Source organism: Rhamphochromis sp. 'chilingali' (assembly GCF_963969265.1).
Source record: "Rhamphochromis sp. 'chilingali' genome assembly, chromosome: 3".
NCBI lineage: Eukaryota > Metazoa > Chordata > Actinopteri > Cichliformes > Cichlidae > Rhamphochromis > Rhamphochromis sp. 'chilingali'.
The window spans coordinates 37,636,747-37,662,300 of record NC_137931.1 but is presented as its reverse complement, the minus strand read 5'-3'; the positions used below and the strand labels follow the sequence as shown (position 1 = coordinate 37,662,300).

The 25,554-nt window shown below is 42.0% G+C and overlaps 1 protein-coding gene across 5 annotated transcripts in view; it reads left to right on the top strand.

The window, feature by feature from the left end:
• Positions 1–25,300, top strand: part of nhsa (Nance-Horan syndrome a (congenital cataracts and dental anomalies)) — a 67,286-nt gene extending 41,986 nt beyond the window's left edge. Inside the window, exons 1-9 of one of the 5 annotated variants that reach the window (XM_080877042.1) lie at positions 5,865–6,008; positions 10,058–10,210; positions 10,743–10,855; positions 12,535–12,597; positions 14,183–14,375; positions 16,576–16,707; positions 18,218–21,064; positions 21,852–21,975; positions 22,058–25,300. In XM_080877042.1, coding sequence (XP_080733168.1) covers positions 5,972–6,008; positions 10,058–10,210; positions 10,743–10,855; positions 12,535–12,597; positions 14,183–14,375; positions 16,576–16,707; positions 18,218–21,064; positions 21,852–21,975; positions 22,058–22,682 — 4,287 coding nt within the window. In that variant the 5' untranslated portion in view covers positions 5,865–5,971 and the 3' untranslated portion in view covers positions 22,683–25,300. The other 4 variants (XM_080877041.1, XM_080877043.1, XM_080877045.1 and 1 more) reach the window with 4 other exon arrangements.
• Positions 25,301–25,554: the final 254 nt, after the last annotated feature.

Sequence of the window (25,554 nt, the reverse complement as noted above, 5' to 3'; positions counted from 1 at the left end):
TCTCAATTTCCCCTCGAGGATGAATAAAGTCTTCTGAATCTGAATTTCTGGTGGAGTGTCAATCTTGTGATAGACTTGGCGTAGTGGTCTGGTCCAAGCCATTTGTAAGGTGTGAGCTGCCTCCTTCCTAAGCGGGCCCTGCCAGGACACATTTTGTAACGCACGTTTAAATATTCAAAGGAACGGTTCAATTAAACACATCCTCCCATGTCTAATGTTGCTTTGTCATGCATGTGGAGTTGTATTGAAATTACATAATGTGCGCAGCATAAATGCAGCCTGTTGACAGGTTAATCTCTCGTTCCCGTCTTGTTTTTCTTGGCTTTGTGCATGTGGAAAGGTAAATTCGCTCCTTCCTCGCTCGTCCTGTCCAACCACAGAGGAAAAAACACTTTTGTTTCACCTTTTTGAATGCAACCGTTTTCCCGTAAGCCTTCTGGTTCATGTTGACAGAGCTGATCGTGCCGAGGCTGCTCAGGTTACTTCTTCTGCTTGTTCTGACTTCAGGGGCTTTCATTATCTTCTTCCTTGTGGTTAACACTACCTTTACTTCCAGTAAAGATGGGAATGAGTTTTTCTTTTTGTTCTTTAAATCTCTTCCAAAAAAGTTCGCCTTTCTCTGGGTGCTCCTGAGACGGAACAAAAGCAGGAGGTCAAAGGGCGAATGTTTTAATTTGTGAGACTAATAGGCCAGGTGGACCTGGAGGCTACGGAAACCCAGAGAGCCTTTTCAGCTGGGACCAGCCCAGGAACGCCCCTTCCTCCTCTGCTGAGTCTGAGTGTGTGAGTACTTCAAAGGTGCAGGGAAAGCAGGAACCCGTGCCAAGCTCAGCGGGAGGGCCATTACAGCCCAATAGGAGTCAGCTGTGACCTCAAAGACCGTTAAATGATGTGATATGAGAGGGCGTGCTGCAGCCTCCCGAAGGCCTCTGTAGCAAATCAGGAGGGCAGAGCTGTAAAATGAGCTCCTTGCTGATTTAAAGGTTGAAGGAATTTTAAGTGTACTTAAAAATATAGGCTGTTACTTTTCTCTTACATGTGTTTTTCACATTTTCCCCTATGTTGTGCATTAAGGAACTGCTCGATTACTTTTTTTTATAGTTTATATTTGTAACTTTTCAGTGTTTTTTTGCTTTTCTATTAAGTTTAAAAATGTAGAAATGGGTAGTTTTTATCACTAAGCATCTGAAAACTGAATATCTATAGTCAGCAACGAGGCTGTGAACAAGTGGCCAATAAATTGGTGATTTACTTGAGTGTTTGCTGATGTGAGCTGACCCCACAGTCTGTATGCAGACATAATAATGAGGTGTCTAGAGGTCAAGAGGTAAAAGGCTGCTGAATGCATCGGCTCTGACCTCTCCCGACCCCGCTGAGTGCGCATGTAGAGGAGAGAAAAATGAATCGCCCATCTCTGCTGGCTGGGAGTTGCTCTCATTCAGTTTTTGTTATACTGAGGCTTTTCTTTTCATCGCTTAGAAGCTGTGAGTCAAAGAGCGTACGCCTGTATTCAAGGGGGTCAGGTTGTATGGCGAGGGCAGGGTAATGAAATATTCACAACACAGAGTGAGAGTCGATTCGAAGTGAAGCTAATATGAATGAGTTGGTTTGGGCTTTTTACAAGATTTTAATGAGAGAACATCTGCGGACGGTAAATTCCAGATGATTTCATCATTGTTTTTGCTCCTGATAAGTGTAAATCAGGATTTAATTACAGTGAGCTGAGAAGTGCAGTGGAAACTCCCACTCATGCTGTTTGAGCTGTTCAGCATGACTAAGGGTTGATTGCACCGCATCGCTGCAAGAGCTGGATTCTCCCTGGATGTTGTCATTCTTTAGTAGCACTTTGATAGATGTACTTATTTTGCTCTTTGGTGGATCAGTAGAATAAGAGGGAGGTTTAAAACTGCAGGTTTAGCTTTCAGAATTGCATTTATCCGAAATCTTTTCTTAATACACTTTTAAATCTCTGCTTAGAATCTTATATAAGTAGATTTGCAAACATTTTCTTCTAGTTAAGTCTTCTAAAGCTTTCTTTTGTTAATTAAAAAAAATACAGTATCTATATATACTGTGTCAGAGTGAGAAAATAAGAAGTTAAAAGAAAGAAATTGATGCTTGCACCAAGCGTAGCCCATCTTTATTATATATATATCACTGTCACTGTTTACAAACTGAGCATCGTGTAGTATTCAATAAGATTTGAAACTAACAGTTGATCACATAAATTAATCACGAAAGTGTTTAATGAGGTGATAAATCAAGTGAACCAAAGGGTCATTTTTCCATAGACTTTCATGTAATTTGAAGCTTTTGTTGTACTCACCCCCTGCTGGCCACTAAGTAGAATGCAATGGCTTTATTTTTCAAACCCAGAGGCTACGTCAAGGATCTCGAACTCCAGTATGATTGAACAATGCATGATTTAGCCTACATCCATTGAACAGTAGGATTGACAGGAGGTCAACTCACACCCGGTGGGCTGTTGGGTTTGTTATACACTGGCAAAAACACCATAAAGAGAGCAAAGCATTACTGTAAAACCAAAGTAATGAGCTAAAAGTTGCGACAAGTTGCTACAACTCCCCAAAAGCAACTGCCTTCGCATTTCATTTAGCCATTTGATCTGCTGTTGATATGAAAGCCCAGGTCACCCTTTCTATTTATTCATTTGTCTGGATTCAGCGTCGCATAAATGTGCAGTGACGCTCTCGCAAAACTGCCTGCTCATTACCGTGCTGTAAAACACGCCGCACACTCTCGTGAACATTACACAAGCTGGAAAAGTTTACAAAGGAAATGTTTCTGAGGACGTCAGACGTTCAACACATCCTCCTCCTTTCCCCACCAGAAACGTCTCCCTCGAAAGAGAGGGAGATCTTTTTGTTGGCGTCACGCCTACCCTGCGATGTACAGCGCTGTGGAGGGTTCAAAATGGAAAGTATTTCAAAGTCACCGCAGCCTGCCGACAGACTTTGTAGTGGTAATTTAAAGCAGCTGAGGATACAATCGCGCACCGCTCCTCTTCTACAACTCTGAGCCTTCGTCAATCTTCGGGAGGATTTCGGCTCAGCAGCAACAGAGTTTCAGATATTATTCCAAATAATTCTTAACCAGCATGATTTAAAAACTGCGTGTGTGCGTTTAGGGTATGGATAAACTTCAGAAACTTTATAGCTTTGCTGAGGATTGTATCGCAGGAGGGAAGCTTTGGGGTTGTGGTTTTGAAATTTCTTTCCTGTTGATGAATATATTTTTGGGCTTTCCAAGCTTGTATGGTCGTCTGTGTGTTTATGCACTTCGCTCTTGCATTTTCCTTGTTATTTGCCTTCAGTAGAACATTAGGTTTATCACGAGGTCATGTGTTTTAATGTTTTACAATGGAAAACTGTGATATCTGATGGGATTCCCCCTCCCTTTCTTCATTTTCACCCTTCACTGTACCTCCTGGCACACAAGCAGACAGACAGTTTGGCGCTCCAGGCGCTGGTCCAAAATCTAAAGCAGCGTCTCCTGAAAGTACACGTGTGATTTCATTTCACCACCAGACGGGTTTTCGTGTGTGGGCTTGCAGCGCTGCCAACCCCTGCGTGCTGACCTCAAGTCAAGAAACACAAGCAGACTTTAGTGCGTTTTAATTCATCAGGAATAATTTCACACTCCTGCCGTGCTTTTCCCGCCGTGGTGATGTCATTAAAGAACAGATTAGGTAGATTGAAATGTCACTTTTATGGGACTATAAATAGAATCGTGATCCTGATGGGCGTATTCCTCGTTTCTCAGCCGGATAATTAGCTGACTCATATTGAGGGACAGTAAAGCACTTTAGGAAGTTAACCAGCAGTTTGATTACTGCTCAGCAGCTGTTTGCTGTGGTACCTGCAGGCACCTGAGAGCAGCATCGGGCTGCAAAAAAGGCTCATTACCCCCCCTGTGGACCTCCTGGTTCCCAGCATCGCATTCCAAGCAGAGCCCACATCAAAGCTCCAGGTGAGCTGAGGGAGTGCCTGTTTGAATAGGTGTGGTAGGAAGAGAGACAGATGGGAACACCTTCAGTTACTTGTACTAGAATTAGTCTCAACTATGACCAGTCTGTGCAAGTCCAGTGTCAGAGTGGAAACGATCCCAAGGGCCACTTAAATGTTACACGCTAAATACACCAATTAAGTTGGACAGTTACCACATTACCCTTGCTTTAAAAGCAAGTGACACCTTCTACAGCAGTGACAACAAAGACTGTGAAACAGGTGGATAAGCAGGGGCATGAAAGCACAAAGGGCTCTTTTCTTATGGATATATTTGGTGTGATGACTTCTAGTTGAAAGGATGCTGGTTCAATCCCAGGGATTGAACCTAAATGCTCCCAAGGCAATTTAGAGTATGTGTACAAAGTGCTGTGTGTGGTTTAAATGAGGCTTGTATTGAAAAGTGCTCAGTTAAGCTGCAAAGTAAGTGCAACTTCATTTACAAGGTTCCCTTGGCTAATTTTTGCTATGTATAATATAACCACATACCCATTTCTTTTCTGGAGAGTTATGACTGATTAAACATGATAGATTTCCTCAAAGTGCTTTTATGTCTTTGGAGTTTAATATTAAAGTGGACCTATTATGCTTTTTAAAGTTTTCTGTCATATATAAACTGTCCCAGTGTTGGATGCTCATATTAAACTCAGCCAAACCTCCAGATAATGAGGTCGTGGTATGTATTCCCTGTGAGCCTCGTTATTTGGACCTTTGGTAAAGAGAAAGTAAGTAAAAGCATAATAGCTTTCTCTTTTAAAAAAAAGTGCTTCAGAGGTGCAATCATGGTGCAGTTATGGGAAATGTAGGATCCAGGGTCTGTGGGGAGTCACCAGTACCGTGGGGCTGTTATACTGTGCAGTTGGGAGCATGTCTAGAGGAGGCACAAATCCCTTTATGTTTGCATCAGGAAGGGCAAGCAGTGTGAAAAACCTGCAAAAGCAAACATGTGGAGTTGCCTGAGTTGGCTACTTCTTGTGAATAAGAGCAGCCAGATGTAGCTGGCTCTTTAATTGGTTAATATTATGCTATATTTCTGCCATTAATTCTCCTGTTCATCACTCTTATAATCAGCAACATTTCAACATTTCAGCAACTCTTAAGCTTCCCTCAGCTAGCCTGTTGGTTTCTTATTGAATGTCAACAATCTTTTGCCCCACCTGATGCAGCTGGTCAGCAGCGGCGGCAGCGACATCACCATCAGCTGGGTGGATTTGGGCTCAGAGCGGATTACTGGGGAGAGGGGTATTATTGTTTTTTTTCCTACTGGCACTGGGACTCTACTCTTTGTGCTTTCCTAATCAGACCTCAGTGGAGACTTTCTCCAGCAGCTGACTGGACACTCAGCAGGAGAGCAGCGTTGTTTTCTTTAATAATCGCAGATGTTACATTGGAGCATTTTCATTTTTGATTACAGAAAAAATATGAAAGGATAAGTCTCCCAGCAGTTTGGTCTGTTTACTTTTTCTTCAGGTGAGTGCCATGCATCTAGTTTTAGATGCTTTGCATTTGCTTTCACTAACAAATTTGATTAGAAAGTATTGTGCTTGAGTAGTTCAAAGCATCTAAACTATTTATTTAAAGAATGAACTGCAATATTTAACACAAAAGTTCAGGACATGCACTGTCCCGTGCATCCTTCGGCATTCCTCCGTACCCTCCGCGATCCTTCATTGTAGGTTAAGCGGTCAGTGTTGTTTCAGCGGTTTGGATTAACACTCCTCTCCTCCTATAGCACACCATAAACAGATTAGTGGTCTCCAAGTCAGGGCACGGCTGGGCCATCTGTACCCTGCACTGGGTGGGGATGGGGACATGGGGGTGGAGTGTGAGCAGATGTTCCAGAGGGGCTGTAGGTCAGTAGGGCCGAGGGACCGTCAGTCACGAAGGACGCGGAGTTCCTGTTCAGGTGACGGATTTAAAGTGAGTTTAAACCACCGTGCATTGTCATGGCTCTGGGATGCTGCATCGCCCTCACACCCCAAGGTACTGTATAATTTACTGAGGCTTTAATTGAGCCGCATGCACCTCCCACTTCGCTCCTGCTCTGCATGTCAACCACAGCGGTTTCACACTTTGTCACAAGATGTAAGACGCGATGATGAAGAGTTTGTTTTTCACGGTTAGTTTGAACCGTGTTAAAAACCCAAACGCTCCCCACACACTACACTTGTCCTGCAGCGTGAGTAACCCCAAAGAAAAAAAGGAATCAAAGATTCACTCGCGTAAATTACACACAGCTGAAACAGCAATGTGCAAGCTCATCTGTCTGCCTGTTGCATGTACAGAAGTTCAGATTTAGAGTTTTTCTAAAGTTCTACGTGTGACCTAATGGCTGACATCTGCGGCTCTGTCCTCCCAGGCCGCTGGCAAATTGTAGGTGTGTGAGCGTAGGTGTGAGGCTGTTTTGACTTGGCTCCTGTCTGAGCCAAAACCGAGAAAATTACAAGGCAGAGGCAGTCTGGGGATGCATGCAGGCTTTCATTGCCCCTCTTCTCCTGGCCTGCAGGGCTGAGTGCAGTGGGGGATGATCCTGCAGCAAATGAAGAGGTGGAGATGAGATTGATAGGCAGTGTCACAGTGCACATAATAGAGTGTGATTTCACCTCGCCAGGAAAGTTAACAGAAAGATGCCACAAGCAACGACGCAAATATACAGAAATGCTCCTCAAAAAAAAATTTTTCTCTTCTTCTTCTTCTCACCGGAGGCCATGTGGCTCATTTGGCTCAATATAGCCATGCTGCAAATCAATCAGCCCGATGTGAAACAAAGAGAAAGCTGCCAAGAGGTCAATGAGATGGCTGCAGCCTGATGTGTTTTCTTAGGCCTCACTGGGGGCAACAGCTGACCACTAAATTAGCACTAAAAGCTTTGCCCATATGGACTTCTGTGTCCATGAAAACCTCTCTTAAAGGCCTCTAATGAACTCGTGCTCTGGCGCACAAACACAGCCTCACTTAACCAAGATTTCAGCGAGCAAGGTCAAAGGAAGTACTGATGTGTTTTTTAGCTGGAGGACGATAAAAACGGGGAAGGTTGAATGGAGTCAGATGATGAGAGCACAGTGTTTGTCCTAGTTGTGGCTGCTATTGTTGTCAAATGGGTTTTTAGTGTGTTGTGAGACACTGAGGGTGTCACAGCAAGGCCAACAGTTCACAGCTCAGTGGGGAAGCACTGAGGGGAGAGGCTGACAAGCAGTGTCAGAGGGCTCCTCATTTCACCATAATTTACACGACAAACGTATCATCTGCTCCACGTCTGAAATATTGTGGGCGTTTGCTCGGTTATATATTACTGCACCGATATTAAATCTGTGGCAAGTCCAATAAATAAATATAATAAATGCAGATATATCCATCCAGGTCCTACAGGGGTTTTCCTGCATTTAAAAAAAATTGGCAGCTAACAAAGGTGACTGTTTCATGTTTTATATTTTAAACCTGGCTGTTTATTTACAACACGCATGCAAAGTCATATATGGCAGCAGGTAGGAAACATCTGGCGGGCGTAAAACAATTTCATTAAGATTCGAGTGAAGCGGTGCTTCCACACCGGTGTAAATCTTTGCTGAGTTCACCTCCAGCTTCTCCAGCTGTGCAGGAGATGCAACACAGAGCGTGTTTTTAGTTCAGCGAGGTCACACAGCAGAGGGCTTTTAGATCACCCTGGAAAACGTCAGGTTGTGTCGGCGTAGCTGATAAACACGTCGCGTCTCCTGGGGATTTCGCAGTGTTTCTTAGAAAGGACCTGCCAGAGGATTCATAGCAGTGATAGTGATGTTAGAAAAGCACTTAGCATACGCAGCAGTTGGATACACAGGCTGAGGTTTAGTGTCGGGCTGCTGCGATGGGTCTTCCTGACCTTTAGTAGCTCCAGTCAGGAGTTGGACCGTGTCCTTTTCTGTGTGAACGAGGCTAAAGTTAACTTCTGGCTGCAACACAAAGCAAACTGCGAGCCAGAGCTGCCTCTCATCAGACACAGAGGTCAGATAGAGTGCGATTCGGCAAAGCTGCCCGGTCAAGGACAGGCCCAGAAATGTCAGGCAGGTAAGAGAAGACTGACAGATCTGTCTTTGTGTGCTATCAAAGCAAAAGCTCAGCAGTTAATCCTCAGGATTTTACTTGGATTTCGCTGCAGATGTCTGAGATACTATCTCACGCCAGTGCCTTCAATGAAGGAGTCTTATTTCATGCAACCAAACTATGCTGTTATTTTAATCTACTCATGCTGGTTTCTCTCTGACATTTTGTTCTTGTATGAATAACTCCTGTGCATACTTCAAGCAGTCAACATCCAAATAAGTCCCAGCACAAAGACCAGACTTCATCCTTTTGAACTCAAACTTTCCCCATTCATGCAGCCCCTCCATGCATTATGTGTAATTTGAAGCGGTGCAGTAACTCGAGGAGATGTAAGGGGGAGCAGTGGGGTTATTCCATGTATTGGTCAGTGTTTAGAGGATGAAAGTCACACTATCAGGTTGCATTAATACCTATTGTTTGGCTGCAGGTGATAGCATTGCATTAGTAAACAGGCTATTGTGCTGCTAACATTGGATGTGATTATCTGGATTTTTAGTCTCAGGCTTTAAGCTGACTCTGTTGTTCTCCCAACTAATAAAAAACCCTTCAGTGTTCATATGTAGAAGGAGATAACATTCAAAGCCACCACAAAGCAAAGCTCATCAGTTGCATTTGTTTCAGAAAATGTGGACGTCACACATTTTAACCACAAAAATGCCTGAATGAACGTCCAGTACAGTCGTGATGAAAGCTGCCTTTCCGTGATGCAGCCATCATGTCTCAATAAGGGTTACAAGAAGCATGACGAAATAATGGACTGATAGTAGCCATTGTCCTTTAAAGGAAATCCATGAACGATAAAAATCTGACTGTTAAAGTTATCAGATAACAGGTTGGATAAACTAGTGAAATATCAGCTAATTATGATGAAAAGCTGGTCTCTATAAAGTGACAGAATAAATTAACTAATTAATGACCCACCAGCCAATTCATTAGGTTTACCTGCTTGTTAATACAAGTATCTAATCATCCAATCACGTGGCACCAAATGAATGCATTCAGGCATGTAAACATTGTCAAGACAGCCTGCTGAAATTCAAACAGAGCATCAGAATGGGGAAGGACGGTGACTTTGTCTCTTAAATCCTCCGCAAACAATTTGGTTAGTTCTCTGGGTGACAGTGGCTTATTAATGGCCAGACTGCTTCAAGCTGAAGGCAATAGTAACTCAAATAACCAGTTGTTAAAAACAAGATATGCAGAAGAGCATCTCAAAGCTTGAAGGATATGAGCTACAGCAGCAAAAGTTCACACCTGGTGCCTCTACAGTCAGTTAGGAACTTCAAGGTTCAAGGTTCTTTATTTGTCACATGCATAGTTATACAAGTATAACACACAGTGAAATGTAGCCTGACACGCTCCTCGACATGTGCAAAAATTGGGGGGGGGGGGAGGGGGGGGGGTGTAGAGGAAGAACATTATATATATATATATATATATATATATATATATATATATATATATATATATATATACACACACACACACTGGGTGAATGTGCAGTAGTAGCAGCAAGCAGGTGAATTCTGTACATTAATATGAATAGACATCTGACTATCTGACAACTTGACAACTTGAAACTGATGCTAAGATTTAAAGTGGCTTTTTCCAGACGATTGGAAAAACGTTGCTTCCCACAGAATAGCAAAACCAAGTGATTACTCATAGAGGTTCGTCTGATTGTTGGAGCTTTCTCTATTAATGGAAGGCTCATTCAATTGAGATCTTTTTGTGACCATTTCTCCTCACTAAACTTCCAATGTAAAGCAACACGTTTCAAACTATTACCTAGTCACATGGGTGTGGCTTAATTTGTGCTTCAGTGAGATGTTTTAGGATCATATAGATGCCCTTGTGCCTTATAAATGATGACACTGGATTGTCTGTGACCACACTGTTGAATTTCACTAGAAAAGGTTTGTCATTTTTAGCTATCTCTCTCTCCCTGACAGCGGTATCTAACCTGGATGTGGAGAGTAAGCTGACAGCACACTACCAAGCTCCCTGGCATCAGCAGAGGAACGTTTTCCATCCCTCTACACGGCCAGAATGTGTGGAAGAGCTCCACAGGCAAGCCAAAACCAGCCTGTGGGCCCTGCACCGAGGTGAGGCCCTCAGGAGCACTCAGCTCCTCAGATTGCAACACAGGAGGGAAAGCTGCTCTCTGTCATGCCTAGTTAATAAACTGCTTCACTTTTCCCTTATGTGCCATTTAAAAACATTTCAGCTATAACATGCATCCTTCCAGGCAGGTCTGCAGCCTGTGTTTGGAGGCATCGTGCCCTCTAGTGGACATGTTGTGCAACTACAACGTAAATAACAAGCATGTTCAGAGGCCATTTTCACACAGACAGTCTATCTACAACTTAAAAAAAACCATAAATAGTCAAGCATCAAAGAAGTTCACTTATGAATTCATCAAAATCACTTTAGTCATGCACTCTTAAGCACAACACTACACAATAATTCCTGGGTAAATTCAATGCAGAAAAAATGGCTGACCAAGGACTCATATCTAACCAGATTAATCTGACCCCGCAGGTCGGTCTGCATGTGACACCTCTCGACACTTATATTTTATTATCTCAGTGAACAAATACAATTGATCTTCAGTGTTTTACATCTTTTTTGCTGCAGATCACCAGAGGAGACGATCGGGCAGCAGGGAGCGGAGAGTTACCATCGCAATCTCGCCGGTGCCCCCAATGCCGATGTGTCCCCCCCCTCAGAGGGGAACAAATTTAACAACGGTGAGACGATTGTCCTCGACTTTGATCCAAACTGCTTTAAAAGATCTTCTTGATTTCAGTATGAAAATCACCAAGTCCAGTGACACCATCACTATAATTCATATTGATAGACACAGATGTGAAAAATAATCATCTTTTGATATTCAAATGTTGCTTCTATTGCATTTTAAAGGGAACTTAATCTGCTTTTATTTATTTTCTTACATATACCACACCAGTGGTCAGTGCTTTTACTACCCATGGCCATAGTTTCCAATAAAGAAGTCAGTGCGTATACAAGTAATCCCTGTGAGCCAACAGCTCAGACAAACACTCAGTTTAAGACAGTTTTTTTTTTTCCAATCTTGGCTCTTGCTGACATCAGTAAGAGCAGATATTCCTTATATGATCTCAGGTCAGTCTCCTCTCTTTCCCAGACTGTAAACTAATGAAATGTCACTAGTTTACACCCGGTTGTGTTTTAGTAATGACGCTGTTATTTATAATATTCTAATATGCATTTTTATATAAATATTGTAGTTTTATTTTTAAATGTCAAGGTTATCTTCAGTACCAGTATATTATGGTACAGCTAAATGCTATAATAGCCTGTCCCAGATCACAGAAAAGGATCAGATGGAAAATCCATTCTGGAAAAACTGTGAAACAAATCTGTCCGTACCAGCACTGATGCAGAGCTTTCTTTCTGAACTGAGACACGTCAAGCACCGATATGAATGGTTTGAGGGTTGCGATGACATTACAGCACACACTGTGCTGTGACCATAACTGAGGCTCTGCTTGTGTAGTTAGCCTCCAACTGCATTCCCAGTCATAAATCATTCAGATGTGCCTTATATTTTCTCCTACTGTATTTGTTTAACTGTCCACTTATTGTGCTACAAAACACTAAGTTTCACTTACATCAGGGATCTCGAACTCCAGGACTCGAGCGCCGGTGTCCTGCAGGTTTTAGATCTCATCCAGGATCAACACACCTGAATCAAATGTCATGTCAAAGACATGTTGAGGAAGTCATTTAGCCATTTAAATCTGCTGTGTTGGATCAAGGACACATCTAAAACCTGCAGGATACCGTTGCCACCGCCATCACTGACACAGACTTTATGGCCTCTAAAACGGGACGGTTATCTCTCAATGCCTTGATTCTAAAAGACATCTTGTGCGCAATTAAGAGCAGCAAGCAGCATCTGAAAAAATGACCATTACACCTGTCCAAGCCTTCTGTCCGAGAAGGGGAGCCAATCAGAAGAAAGTTGGCTTGATGAAGGGAGGGAAAGGGAGTTAAAACAGTATAAGACAAATCAGAGTTTTCAAGAATCTTTTTAAAAATGTAGTTGGAAATGTGCATAATGATTTCCCTTTAAATAATATTTGTATGGTTTTTATTTCCTTTGATCAAAGGAGCCAGAGAGGCATTTTAGAGATGCAACGACACAGTTAGCACAGGTAAAGGGGACTGTGTTTGTCACGTGTGTGCTGCTTCATTCATGTTTTATTCATTTTTTCATCACCATAACTGGTTCAGCATCAGCTCACCAGCCTGCCTTGACCCAAATATTTCAGTGTTCATATTCCTCCCTAATGTTGTCTCTTATGTTTGTGTGTTGAAGATCTCCATGTTCATTCCTGCCATGTGCTTTTGTCCTTTTTTGTTTGTTTTTCACCCTGTAATTCAGTTCGAATCCACCCGCTCCACCTCCCCTACCGAATGTTGCCACTTCTCTCCCTGGAGCAGAAAGGTATTGGTCCCTTCCCTCCCTCGCCGTCCTCCTATTCCTAACACCTTATTTCACATGTCCGCCCCGACTGACCTCTACTTATCTCTTTTTAAATGCATGCCCTCTCTCTTACTGGCAGTAGTAGCCATCCTGCTCCACCCGGTTGAGAGGGTGGGGTGATACTGAAGGCGAGCACCTCTTTAAAGTTTCACCCACACATCACATGTTTACATACTGTTGTTGTTGTTGTTTGAGTTCATATGAAGGGCTTGGAGTATGTGAGGAATGTGTATGTGGGCCACAATCACAGCCGCCCGGGTTTCTCTAATGATAGGGTCGGCTTCTCGAAACTTGCGCCTGTGATTACCCATGATCCCTCTGTGCTGTGGTTTCCCCACTGTACAGCTGACAGCCTCGTGTTTCTCTCTTGATTCTCTTTTCTTTTTTTAAACAAGTATCGTGCTTGATGCCCGTCGTGAGACAGGAATGAGCTTCAAACTCTGCCGCTCCTTTTTTATTTCCCCTCATCCCGTACGTGCCCACTCTTCCTCCTTTTTCTCAAATCCCTCGTCTCTTTCTCTCAGCCCGCTCATCCCTCCTCTCAGGCACTCCTGAAACCGTTCTCAAAACAAATCAGCTGTAAATGGTCTTCCTTTGATTTTTTTTTTCCCTCCTAGTTGCGAGAAGTTTCCAAGGAAACCAGTTTCTTTTGTGGTCGGGGTTTTGTCAGGGTCTCATTGGTCTGCTGGGAACAGGGAGCACAAAGGCTCGAGGGTTGCCTTTAAATGGGGGTGGGAGGTTGTCGGGTTGTGGAGGTGGGAACCAGTTGAAACTGAGAATCACTCCCAGTTTCACATGTGTCTCTGTGTTGGAATCTCAAGGTAAGAAATTCATTTAGCATGCAGATATAAAGACAAGTGGCTCTGCAGAGTCTGAGGAGGCCCATGGTTGAGGAACGCTGCTGTGAAGTATTTCCTCTCAGAGATTTCTGGACACTTGTTATGATGCAGGAGACCCTCGGAAAAATTTTGGAATGTTGGAGCATGAGCTAAGAATTGAAGTTATAGTTTGTCATATCCTGTGAGTGAAGGAGGCATCATTTTATTTATTTGTAAAGTATCTGTCAAGACGTGTTCTGTAGTGTGTGTGTGTGTCAAACTTTTTATTAGCCTGAGGCTCGGACACAGTCGGGTTTCTGAACCTTAATTTTTGCATGACGTAGAGATTCTTTGAATGCTTCTTGTGCTTTCCATTCTCCCTTTTTTCCAAAGCATGCTGTTCATTTCCATGACTTAATGGTTTCTTTGCACTCCAACATTAAACTCAGCAGCTGGAAGGGCATGTGTATTGATTTACCTCTGTTCTGCCTGCAAAGAAGGGAGCACTGACTGCTGCAGATTATTAATAAGACACTAATCTCTTCATCTACTCTTCAGTTCTTTCCCAAATAAACACTTGGACAATACCAGTCTAATCCCTTACTTTAATCAGCACATTCCCCTTCCTGAAGCTGAGTTTGGTCACTTTCTAACTCCGCCAAACCATATTTCATGTAATGCTGGCCTAACCTTAACAATCTAACCATGCAAATATCCATCTGTTGCAGGCTGCGCCCTCTGACCCCGACTCTGACGGGGTGGCTCTAGGTCACCGGTCTAAGTTTCCCATCCCTAACATCCCCTCCACCCTGGACAAGCAGACTAACTGGTCTAAAGCTCTGCCGCTGCCCACTCCAGAAGAGAGAATGAAAAGCAATTCCCAAGTCATCACCTCATGTGTCATCCCCATTAATGTGACCGGTAAATTGAAATCACTGAATCTGATTGTTGTGACTGAACTAAGGTGTGGTGTGCAGTTGTCAGCAGTTGCAGCCACCTTTCTGGGTTTTTTTTTTTCCTGCATATAAACTTTTTTTCCTTTAGCGTTAAATAGGAATATTGATACCACTCAGACAACAAAGCAACAACCAGCTTATATTAAGTTTAGAATAAAGACTGGAAACAAGGAGCCAGCTTGCTTGACTTTGGAAGGTGAAAAAGCAAAGACGCACAGCGTAGAGGCAGCTCTGAAACATTGTAATTACAGCTCATATAATGTATTTTCAAATCTTTACAAAACCTGAAGTGTTTAAAAATAATTTTGTGATTTTTGGCAAAATGAAATTTAAGGCACCAGTCTTGCCATAAAAGTGTAAATTTACATTTTTCCTTTGCTCAAAAAAAAAAAAAAAGTGATATAAAGATTAGTTGGATTTATATACATTTTAGCAAAGCCAAGCTTATTGTTTAACCTTTGTTTTCAGTCATGCTAAAATAAACAAATCATCCCCTTTTTCAGGCTAATTAGCCATTATAGCAGTAGTTCTACATGCTGACCTTCCTATGTACCCATATTCGTTATAGGTCATGGGGGTGGTTGATTTGTACATAGTGCTAAGCTAGCTCTTTCCCCCTGTTTCTTCTGATTGCTAGAGCTGGCAAGCTAAGCTATCACTTTCCCATAGCTATATTTTTAGAGTAGCGACACAACTTGCTAACACTCAGTAAAAAAAAAAAAAAAAAAAAAAAAGGTATTTTAATATTTTTTACTTCTACCATAAGTTAGGGATTTACTAATTACTAATTAGCTAATCTAGTTAAAAGTTAGCAAAACTATTAACCTGACTGAAAGTAATGGAGCTGAAAAGCAGTAGTAAATAATGTAAACAGCTGTTATATTTTTTAGATAACACTGTTATAAATTAGCAACAAAAAAAATGATTAATTGTTCAGCATAATTTATAAAAATTGGTAAATTCTAGTAAATTACAAGTAGTAAGTCCTAACAGTCAATCTGTTAGCAAATAGCTATAATCATTTTTAGCTAAATGGATTAACAGCTGAAAATATTAGATAATGCTATCCAAAAAAAGAAGAAGAAGAAATATTAGTTTAATATGTTGGCCATTTTTTTTAAGTTGGTGAGCAGTTAAACCTAAAGTTTTTATTTAAAAGGTGTTATCTACATAAGCTAAATTTATGGATTAACAGTTAAAACTGTTAACTAATGCTACTAACAACATTGTAAGCTAGGTTAATGGATAAACAGGACAGTATTTTGCTAAAAACTGTGATTAAACATTTGAAAATTATTTACTAAAAGTATATTAAACTGTTAAAAAAAACTAAAAACATAAATTGAAAACTAAAAGGGAGATGAAGTTAACTATATGTGCTCAAATGAACAATGTTTGGTTTTGGCTCTTCCTCATGATACTAAAAATTTTTTCACTGTCTAATTTTCTTGAAACAATGAAGTACCTGGAAGATATAAGGAAGTGTTGCAGTTCAATCACTACTAAAGAAGCCACAATTAATGTTGCTCCAGTCACTCTCAATGTGCAAGTCATGCTTTGTGCCCAGTTAACTTTGTTTCTCATCCTTTGACGCTTTGTGCCTGCTGTTGCAAAGAGGCGAGATGCAATGACATGAATGCTGATTAGTTCTGTCCAGATTGTTGAAAAGGGCAGCCTGACGTTATTTACTCTCGCTCATTTTCACTCAAAAGGAGAGCTGTACAACAACACCGGCCGAGTCAGAGACAGTGGAGGGTAAAAAATGCACATTGTAAGCAAAGCACAGCAATCGCTATGGAGCTGAAAGCTCTGACCTGCAATCACATGACAGTAAATCATATAGAGAGGGAAAGCAGAACCCTGCACATCAGGAGTTCTCTTATGTGTACAAAACCCATCATCAGTACCATTTGTTTTCTGTCCTTTTCCAAAGTTTCTTACAATTACTGCTTTGTCATTACGTTAAGCAGTAAATAACTTACTACTTTGAGTTCTGTCAGATCTCTTTGCTCCACTCCTCACTGCTATTTTTGTGCAACACCTAAATTTGGTACGGCCGAGCGTCACCTTAAATGTTTCTTTATGTGACAGCGTGAGAGTTAAAGAAGGAATCTCTGCAGTCGCCACCAAACAAAGATTCCTCAGATGTGCTGTCTCCATTGCAGGGGTTGGCTTTGACAGAGATGCTAGTGTGCGTTGCTCGCTCGTTCACTCGCAGTCTTTGCTTCAGAGGAGACGGAAGCTGAGGAGACGGAGGACTGTTGCCGGCGTTCCGAGACAGGTGCAGCGAGACTTAGGTATGTTCCTTAAACTGACACATGCGAACACAAACTTGATTCAGTTTCGTTTTTCCTCTATTGTTTTATGTAGTTACTAGAACTAATAGTGAGTGTAGTGCACAAGCGCATATGTTACAATTATAAGGTATTTTTGAATACCAAATTCACATTGGCCAGTACTGCTTTCTGAACTAAATGCATAGTTAAATAGTATTTTTTTTTTTAACTCAGATAATTACTAAAATACTATCTGGACTACTTTGACTATTGTTTGAATTATCCTGAAACAAATCCAAACTGCTCCTCAATTACTGTGCATAGTTGTGGTAATCTTGTCACATGCTTGCTTTGCTTGATTTTACCTAGTGGACCTTGTTAGCATTTATTTTTCACAACCTTTTCATAGTTGTGGGGTTTAAATGTTTCTCATGTTTGCTGAATGCCGTTTAATTCCACCACACAATTGGCCTAGTATCTGGTATTAAGTAGGATGGTTTTTTTTTTTTGCATTTTTGCATTTACTTGTGGCTGGCAAACAGCTTCCCCTGACTTAAAAAATACCAGAAGCTTATAATAAGAGGGAAAATGTTTATTTTAAGATTTTTTTAGACAGCACGATACCTACCTACTACACATTTATTCATCACTGTTGTTTTGGACTGAGTTAGTACCCAATTCAGACTTGTAGATGTATGTATTCTATTGAATACAGTGGTTCTCCAAAAAATACATTTAAAGAACTTCATATGGGTACTGTTTTCTTTCTACCAAACTACAGCTACCAAATTTAACTGTGTATTAAGAAGTGTGCATCTATCAGTGTTGCAAACTGTATTTAGTGGTTAACTATCCCTATAATATTTTCATTGGACCATCAACAGCAGAGTTGATGGAAAATAAGATGGGAAGATGCAAAGTGCCGGTTGGAACTCCCCCACCCCACTCATACTGCTCATTTCCAGCTCCATATTAGTTTTCTTGGACCATGCTTAGAGTAGCTTTGCGTGATTCACAGTTCAAAATAATGCTTGTTTATGTTTTTCTGGGCCTTAATGCAGGCCGTCCTGTCCAAAACAAGCTGTACAGGTCCTTCCACTGTATGGCTGAAATTATCATATTTGGCATATCCCTCTCAGTGATATCGTCACAAACCAAGAATAGAAAAACTGCCTGAAAGAGTATTTCAAGCATGTTTGACTCACAAGGATTACTTCTACATATATACTTGATTTTCTTATTTGAAACTTTGGCCATGTTTGATTTGAGCATCCACAATTGTAGCAGTTTATATATGACAGAACATAAAGACAAGCATTACAACAGACACAAATCCCTTGCAGTTTCTCTCAGGAAGGGCAAAAGTGTAAAGATCTGCCAAATCAAACGTGCAACCACCTCCTGTGGTGACACTTTGTGACAAGTGGAGCACCTGAAAGTATTTTTTTTATAACAGGTTACCTTTAAATACATGAAGAAAGACATTTGAATTTCTTATTCTTGTATTTTGTGTGCATCTTGCTTCTCACAGATTCTGATGACTCTCCTGGCTCCAGAGAGCGGACAGTGATAGTTCACGCCAGTGCAGATATCACCCCTTCCATGCAAGAGTTTGCCAGCCATCTCAATACCAGAGACTCGGGTTGTCAGACAGAAGACTTTTTGATCTCAGGAGCACCATCTCGAAGGAGGATCAGGCTCCAGAGAGGCCAGGGAGTCTCCCTCTCCCTCTCACATTCTGCAGGAAACATCTCCTCCCTCCCTGAGACCTCGGACGCCATGTTCAGTGCCTCCGTTGGAGCACACCTGCGTTCTCGGAGTCTGCCCCGAGACACCAGCCGAATGTTGGACAACGGACATAACGACAGCGACGATGAGGAGGACCTTTCCCCCTTCGACACTGAGGGGTTTCTGACTGGCTCTAGGAAGTTGACTCTGAAGGATGAAGAGGAGAGTACTGATGACCAGGCCATGTCTGAACACCAGCTAGGAAGCCTTAAGTACAAGCAGCTGTCACAGAGTCCGGAGCGCAGCTGGATGGAACGGACCAGATCTCACCTGCCTAGAAAAGCTGACATGGGCAGCTGTGAGATCTCATCTAGCTCGGACACCTTCAGCAGCCCTATGCACTCCATCTCTGCTGCAGCAGTGCTGGGAGGCCAGATAGACCATAAGGAGGACCACCAGTCCTCCAGCGGGAACTGGAGCGGGAGCAGTTCCACATGCCCCTCCCAGACATCAGAAACAATCCCTCCTGCCGCATCTCCACCTCTGACCGGCTCCTCCCACTGTGACTCTGAGCTCTCTTTAAACGCTGCCACTCATACTAACGATGACCAGACAGGCTTCTTGCTGGACCACTATCAGGGCCTCAGGACCCAAAGAGCAGGCTCCTTCTCCTCCACAGCTATGGACATATTAGAAGAAGTTGGTGTCAGCAATCCCATCGAGGGGGAGTGGAGTTACCCCAATCCAGAGCCTCCGGGGTCACAGGGCTTCAGCCCCGAGCCAAGCAGAGAGGCTGAGAGCAGTCTGGGCTGCCCCAGTTTCACCAGTATGGCTACCTGTGAGAGCAGCTTCTCCGACAAACCACCGTCAGAGAAAGCAGACACCGTCTCGCACTACTCTGTGGACAACGAAGGTTACTACACCTCCATGCACTTTGACTGCGGCTTGAAAGGTAGCCAAAGCTTCACTTATAATAACTATGCACCCTCAGGCACTGACTGTGGCCTGTCAGACTCAAGTGGTCACATGACACTGGGAAGACGCTGCCTCTCCTTAAAAAAACCAAAGGTGAAGCCATCGCCACCTAAGAGGAGCTCCTCCTTAAGGAAAATATGCAGTGAGGGAAACATCCCTATTAAGAAAGAACCAAAGATTACATGTGGGCAGCAACTTCATCTGTCTGCAAAGGAGAGGAAACTGCAGCTGGCTTTGTCTGGCTCTCTGGCTCACACTGAAAACTCCTCACTGGTCAGAGAAACCCGGGTAGGCTGGGGGGTTGAGGGCTCAGCTGATCTACCCGACTTAGTCTCCACAGATACACATTCATTTAAGGATGAGGGGGTTTTGCAGTCAGACTATGCAGATCTGTGGCTCCTGAATGATTTGAAATCCACAGATCCTTACCGATCGTTGTCAAACTCCAGCACAGCTACAGGTACGACGGTTATTGAATGCATCAAGTCACAGGATAGCTCTGAGTCGCAGACGTCCCAGTCTGGCTCCAGAGCTACCACCCCTTCACTTCCATCAGTCGAGGAAGATTTCAAGCTCATATCCCCAGAGAAGTTGGCAGGCCTGGCAAGCCCATCCAGTGGCTACTCCAGTCAATCAGAAACACCCACCTCCTCATTTCCCTCTACCTTTTTCCCTGGGCCACTGTCTCCATCAAGTGGTAAAAGGAAGCCCAAAGTCCCAGAGAGGAAGTCCTCTCTCTCATCACTTTCACTTCAGTCACTGTCCTCTAGGGATGGTGCAACCTCAAAGAGAGATCTGGAGCTGCCAATTATCCCTCCCTCTCATCTCGACTTAAGTGCCCTTCACAGCGTCAACAACAAGGCGACAGCTTACAAGACCCAGATGCAAATCCTTCACCAAAACAAACAAAAAGCAGCAGTGTCAGCCAAGCCTATAGTACCTCACAACCCAGAGGTATTCAACGCCTATTGCCTGTCCATTACGCCCACGGTGCTGAACTCAGTACACCTCCGATCGATCAGTAAGGAGCAGCATGAAAATCACACCACTTCCAAATTCCAATATCCCACTGTGAACTCACCTAGCAAACTTTCCACTAGTAAATCTTTAGAGCTTAAGAGTCCCGCACTGTACAACTCACACCACCATCATCTTCACCTATCCTCAAAGGAGTCAGGTGTGTTTACCTCAAATGAAGAGCTTACAAGTGGAAGGTCAGCATGTGAGACTGAGACAAGGAACGAGCCGGAGCAAGAGGCTCCTGCAAAGTGTGTGACAACAGTCAGGCTCCAGTCAGACTCATGTTTGAACCAGAAAGGTCCAGAAGTCCCCGAACAAACCAGAAGTCAAGAAAGAGAGACCTGTAGAGAGCTGCCAGAAACACCTGCCTGCCTCGGAGACTTCAGCTCACAGTCTGAGACTTTACAGCAACAGCACTGTGAAGAAGAAGAAGAGGCGTATCCTCCTCCTCCTCCTCCTGTCCTACACAGTTCCCCCAATAGACCCAGCAGTCAGGATAAAGTGCCTGCTACTGACAGTCAGTTGGAGACGCTGCAAAGCAGTCCAATCAGCAATGAAGACAGCAAAGAAATGGATTCATTGGGCGAGTCATCCGAATGTATCTCACAGGAAAGCAAGGAGTCCATGCCAGACATGGAGGACTATTTTAGTAAAGGTAATGACTTAATGTCCTTGTGATCCCCTCCTCAACCCCAGTTTGTACTCAATGCAACTCTCTGCTCTGCACCTTTTTCTCCTGCTTTTTGCCTCTGTACTGTCTGTTGCAGTCATTAGCGCTGCCACAGCAATAAGGTCTGTCATCTCTGTGTGGAGTTTGCATGTTTTCTGTGTGCCTGTCTGGACTTCCTCCTGTGACACAAAGCTGTGTGTGTGTTTGGGTAACTGGTGATTCTGAATTACCTGTAGGTTTGGATGTGAGACTGTGTGGTTATCTGCCTCTCTCTGCTCCTGTGAGGGACTGGCAACCTGCTCAGGCTGATATGATGTACCCTTCATTTTGCTCTGTGACTGCTGGGGTAGACTGCAGCCCCTCTGAGACTGTAAGCTGGATAAACATTTAATAAAATGGGTGGATGGAGGTCAATTCTGCCTGTTTTTGTCCCTAAGTTCTTCCAATTGTGGGAATATTCTCTGAAATAGGATTTATGGCTCAAAAAATTGCTGACCCCTGTAAAGGATCATAGAGCTTGTTAATTGTGAATAAAAGTTCTAGGATGGAGGTGCAAGATAAATTTTAAGGGTGCGGAAACGATCTTTTTTATGTATGTAAACTGAATCTCTTCTGTAATTTTACTTATACAAAAGCTGCTGAAACTTGATATATCTAATAATTGAATGAGCTTTTTGAACAAAACAAATTATGAAAAATTGCTAAATGGTTGGTTAGTGTGGAATATACAGGATGCAGTATATTCATATGTGTGAAATGTTCCTGTTAACAGACTCCACTCTCAGTGACAGCACTCTGTCCTCAGTGCATGATGAGTCAAGGCCAGAGGATGACACAGTGTTTCTGTCCCCCACTAAGTCTCGCACCACTGAGGATTTATTCGCTATGATACACAGGTTAGTATCTTAGATAGATAGGATTTTGTTTGTGTATACTCAAAATGTACAGAAATTCTTTAATCAATGTGGTCTTCTTCAGGTCTAAAAGGAAAGTGTTGGGGAGAAAAGACTCTGCCGAGTTGGGTGTGAGGAATCGCCTCGGTGGCGCTTCGGGGAACACGCCACCTAACAGCACTGCAAGCTCCCCTATCTCTGTGGCATCACCTTCCTCCGCTGTGACCCCACCTGGCCTGCACAGAGTCCCCGGTCCCATTTACAGGAATGCAAAAAAGTCCAGCACCTCCAACGAGGAGTTCAAACTACTGCTGCTTAAGAAAGGAAGCCGCTCCGACACTAGTTACCGCATGTCAGCTACAGAGATCCTCAAGAGTCCCATCACCCCTAAATCACTTGGAGACACTCTAATGGAGTCACCCATACACCCCGACGACAACACCTTCCCTCAGCAGCAGCCCCAATCAGGACAAGACCACCTTTCCAGCCCCTACTTGAAAACCAACGCAGAGGGCTTTTCACCGAAATCCTTCCATACATCTGCGGCCTCAAGGCAGGGACGCTCCAGGATCCCACCACCTGCCAACAGCAGCCGCTACAGCATGCGCAGCAGGCTGTACTCAACGCCCATGCAGGCCATCTCTGAGGGTGAGACAGAGAACTCGGATGGGAGCCCTCATGACGACCACTCATCGCAGGGCTCCACATAAAAAAAAAGCAATAATTAAGTAATTTTATTAGTTTACAGCAAACAGACAAACAAAAAAAGATGGACCAGAATGAGGAGAGAAGGAGAGAAAATTAGACGAACGTGAACATTTTTTAAAGAAAATCATAAATTTAGTAATTGATGGTGTTTTATACAGACTGCATTTCTAAGAAAACATCTTTATGAAATGAACAGTTGGCTCTTGTTTTGCGTCTGCATTACATGGAAAAATATGATTTACAAACCGGAAAATCTTCTCAGTTCTAAATTTAAACGGGGACCTATTTTTCTTTTCTTTATTTTCTATCATATATGTATGGAATTTTGACTTATTAACTCAAAATTTTAAGAAAAGTAACTCCAAATTTAGAGTTAGCTTTGCCAATCAGTAATCTACGTGAATGACGTCATTTTCTTGTTAACCAGAAGGATATGGCGAGTTACTAACTCAAAATTTTGAAGAAAAGTAAGTCAAAATGTTAAGTTACTTTTTGAGAAAGATAACTCGAAATTTGGAGTTATGAATACTTTTTTTTTTTGTGGCGGAAACAGGCTTCCATATATATGTGATGCTCATAGCAACACATGGCCAGAGTTCAAGGTATAATAATGAGGTCAGTGCACCTAAAAGTAATCTTTTTTGACCTAAAACTCTGTCAGAATTAATGGAGATCCCCAGTATGGTCAGAGGCGGTACCATCCCATATAAAATAAATAAGCATTATTATGAACTGTGAATCACTCTAAGCTACTCTAGAGTCTGCAAATAAAAGTATGGAGCTGGAAATGAGTTTAATAGCTGTTCTGTTAGTTTAAGGCACATTTCCCAAAGTCTTGTAGACCCAACCCAACAACGTAACGTTTTTAGAAATAAGCAAGAGAAGTTGATCTGTTATAATTAACCGTATGTATTCTGTGAATACAATTAGACGGACATTTCCTCTAACCAGTTACATCGAATGATTTTAATACCCTCAAAATGAACATCAGAATTGACAAATGTCAACATTCAGTCCCTATTCATATTTCCTGTAAACAGAATTGATACTATGTATATTTTACTCAGTTTGTCATATACTAAATTATATCAAAGCTTATTATTAGAATATTTTAACATACTGTACATATAGCAAGAAATGGTAGACGTAATTATTGGTGAGACAGGAAGTGTCAAAGCCGAGCACTAACTTGACAATCTCGTGAGACAAGAAAGGAGCAGGTGTTAACATGGGACATGAAAAAGTGATCAAAAAGTTCGAGGCAGGGAACTCGGAGAGCTGGAAAAGAATGCTGAAGTCATAAAGAAAAACTTACCAATGGTCATTTCTGGTTTGCTGACATGATGTGTTTATGCATTGTCGAAAGAGGCAAGTGGAAAGTACTCAGAGGATCAAATATGCCTTATTTTATCCAACAGGAGAAAATATGTGATGAAGCAGCTGAGGTCACAGCAAGTTGAGTGTTTTTGTGAGATTTTTGATTGTATGGTTAAATATGGAGCCGGGTTATTAAGTCTCTTGAAAAGAGAAATGTCTGGATTTGGCATTTTCTGCCCCTCAATATTCAAAAAAATATAACTTCTATATTTTCTGTCTCAAACCAATCTAAATATATTTATTTTTATAACATACACAAAAAACCTTTGATCAAAAATTTACAATGAAGTGCTGGAATTTTTATTTTTTATTCACATACTTATTTTGTTCATAAGAGATGTGTTTTAGATCTTATACGAGACACTGGTTACAGAGACAAATTGGAAACTTAATTATAAAATTTCATTAAAAATGTAATTAAATGCCAAAAATATAAATGTAAGGTTTTGGTTGTAACCCTGGTATATTTTAGTCCCATGTATTCACCATAATTTTATAAGTACATGGAGCTTATTGGAGTGATGGTACTCAAACATTATGCAAAACTGGCAGAAGCCTTGTTCTTCCCTGTAGGTATGCTGTCAATACCCTTTTAATTTTCATATTAATAACACTATATAACAGGGTACACAATGAGTTAAGTCTGTGAACCTTCATTCCAACTTTTTTGTTTTTTTCCTGCACTGACAAAATGATGTTTGTGAAGTTTTTTTGTCTCTTGCTGTACCTGGAGATATTTATAGATGTGTACATGCAGCTGTTTCCCTTAATAATATTCACACCCCGAGGATGCTTTAGGAGTGAAGTACAGGAATGCTTCTACCAAAGGCTAAAAACACGTGGTGGCATTGAACTGTTGTTGTTTACTTGACTGAAATGTTCTTGAAAACAAACCAATAATAAAGAACTAAACTTACGGTACTAGATGCATTTCATCTAGATACAGACCAACCTCTGTATACAGTACTTGTAGGTTTTAGTGGGGGTTTTTGTACAAACTTGTAAATTAAATAACGTTTTAGAATTGTTACAAAGGTTGTTGAATTGCTTCTTATGTAAAATAAAAAAACATGTTTTTAAAGTTTACATTAATTTCAGACCTTTGTATATTTTTGAGCTGTGGAACACGTTGTCTTGTATTTATTTTTTAGTAAGCATTCTTGAAATCCCATAGTAAATCCTATCAAAGCCAACTGCTAGCACAACAGGCTGCTTAGCAAATGTGTATAAAAAGATGAATAAATGTGACTGCTTTGAAAATGTCTCATGTATCTTTAATTTCTGGCTACTTCAGATCAAAATACCAACCTTTCTTCACGTGTTGCACTCTTACAACACAGCCTGTCTGATAGACTCACGAGCCCCTTCGTCATTAATACATCATGTTGAGATATTTTTATAACACATTTCTATTCGACTTTGCATTAGGGTTAGGGTTAGATATAGTTACCTACTCTTTGGATGTTTAATGCCCGTTTATCCATACCATTAGTTATT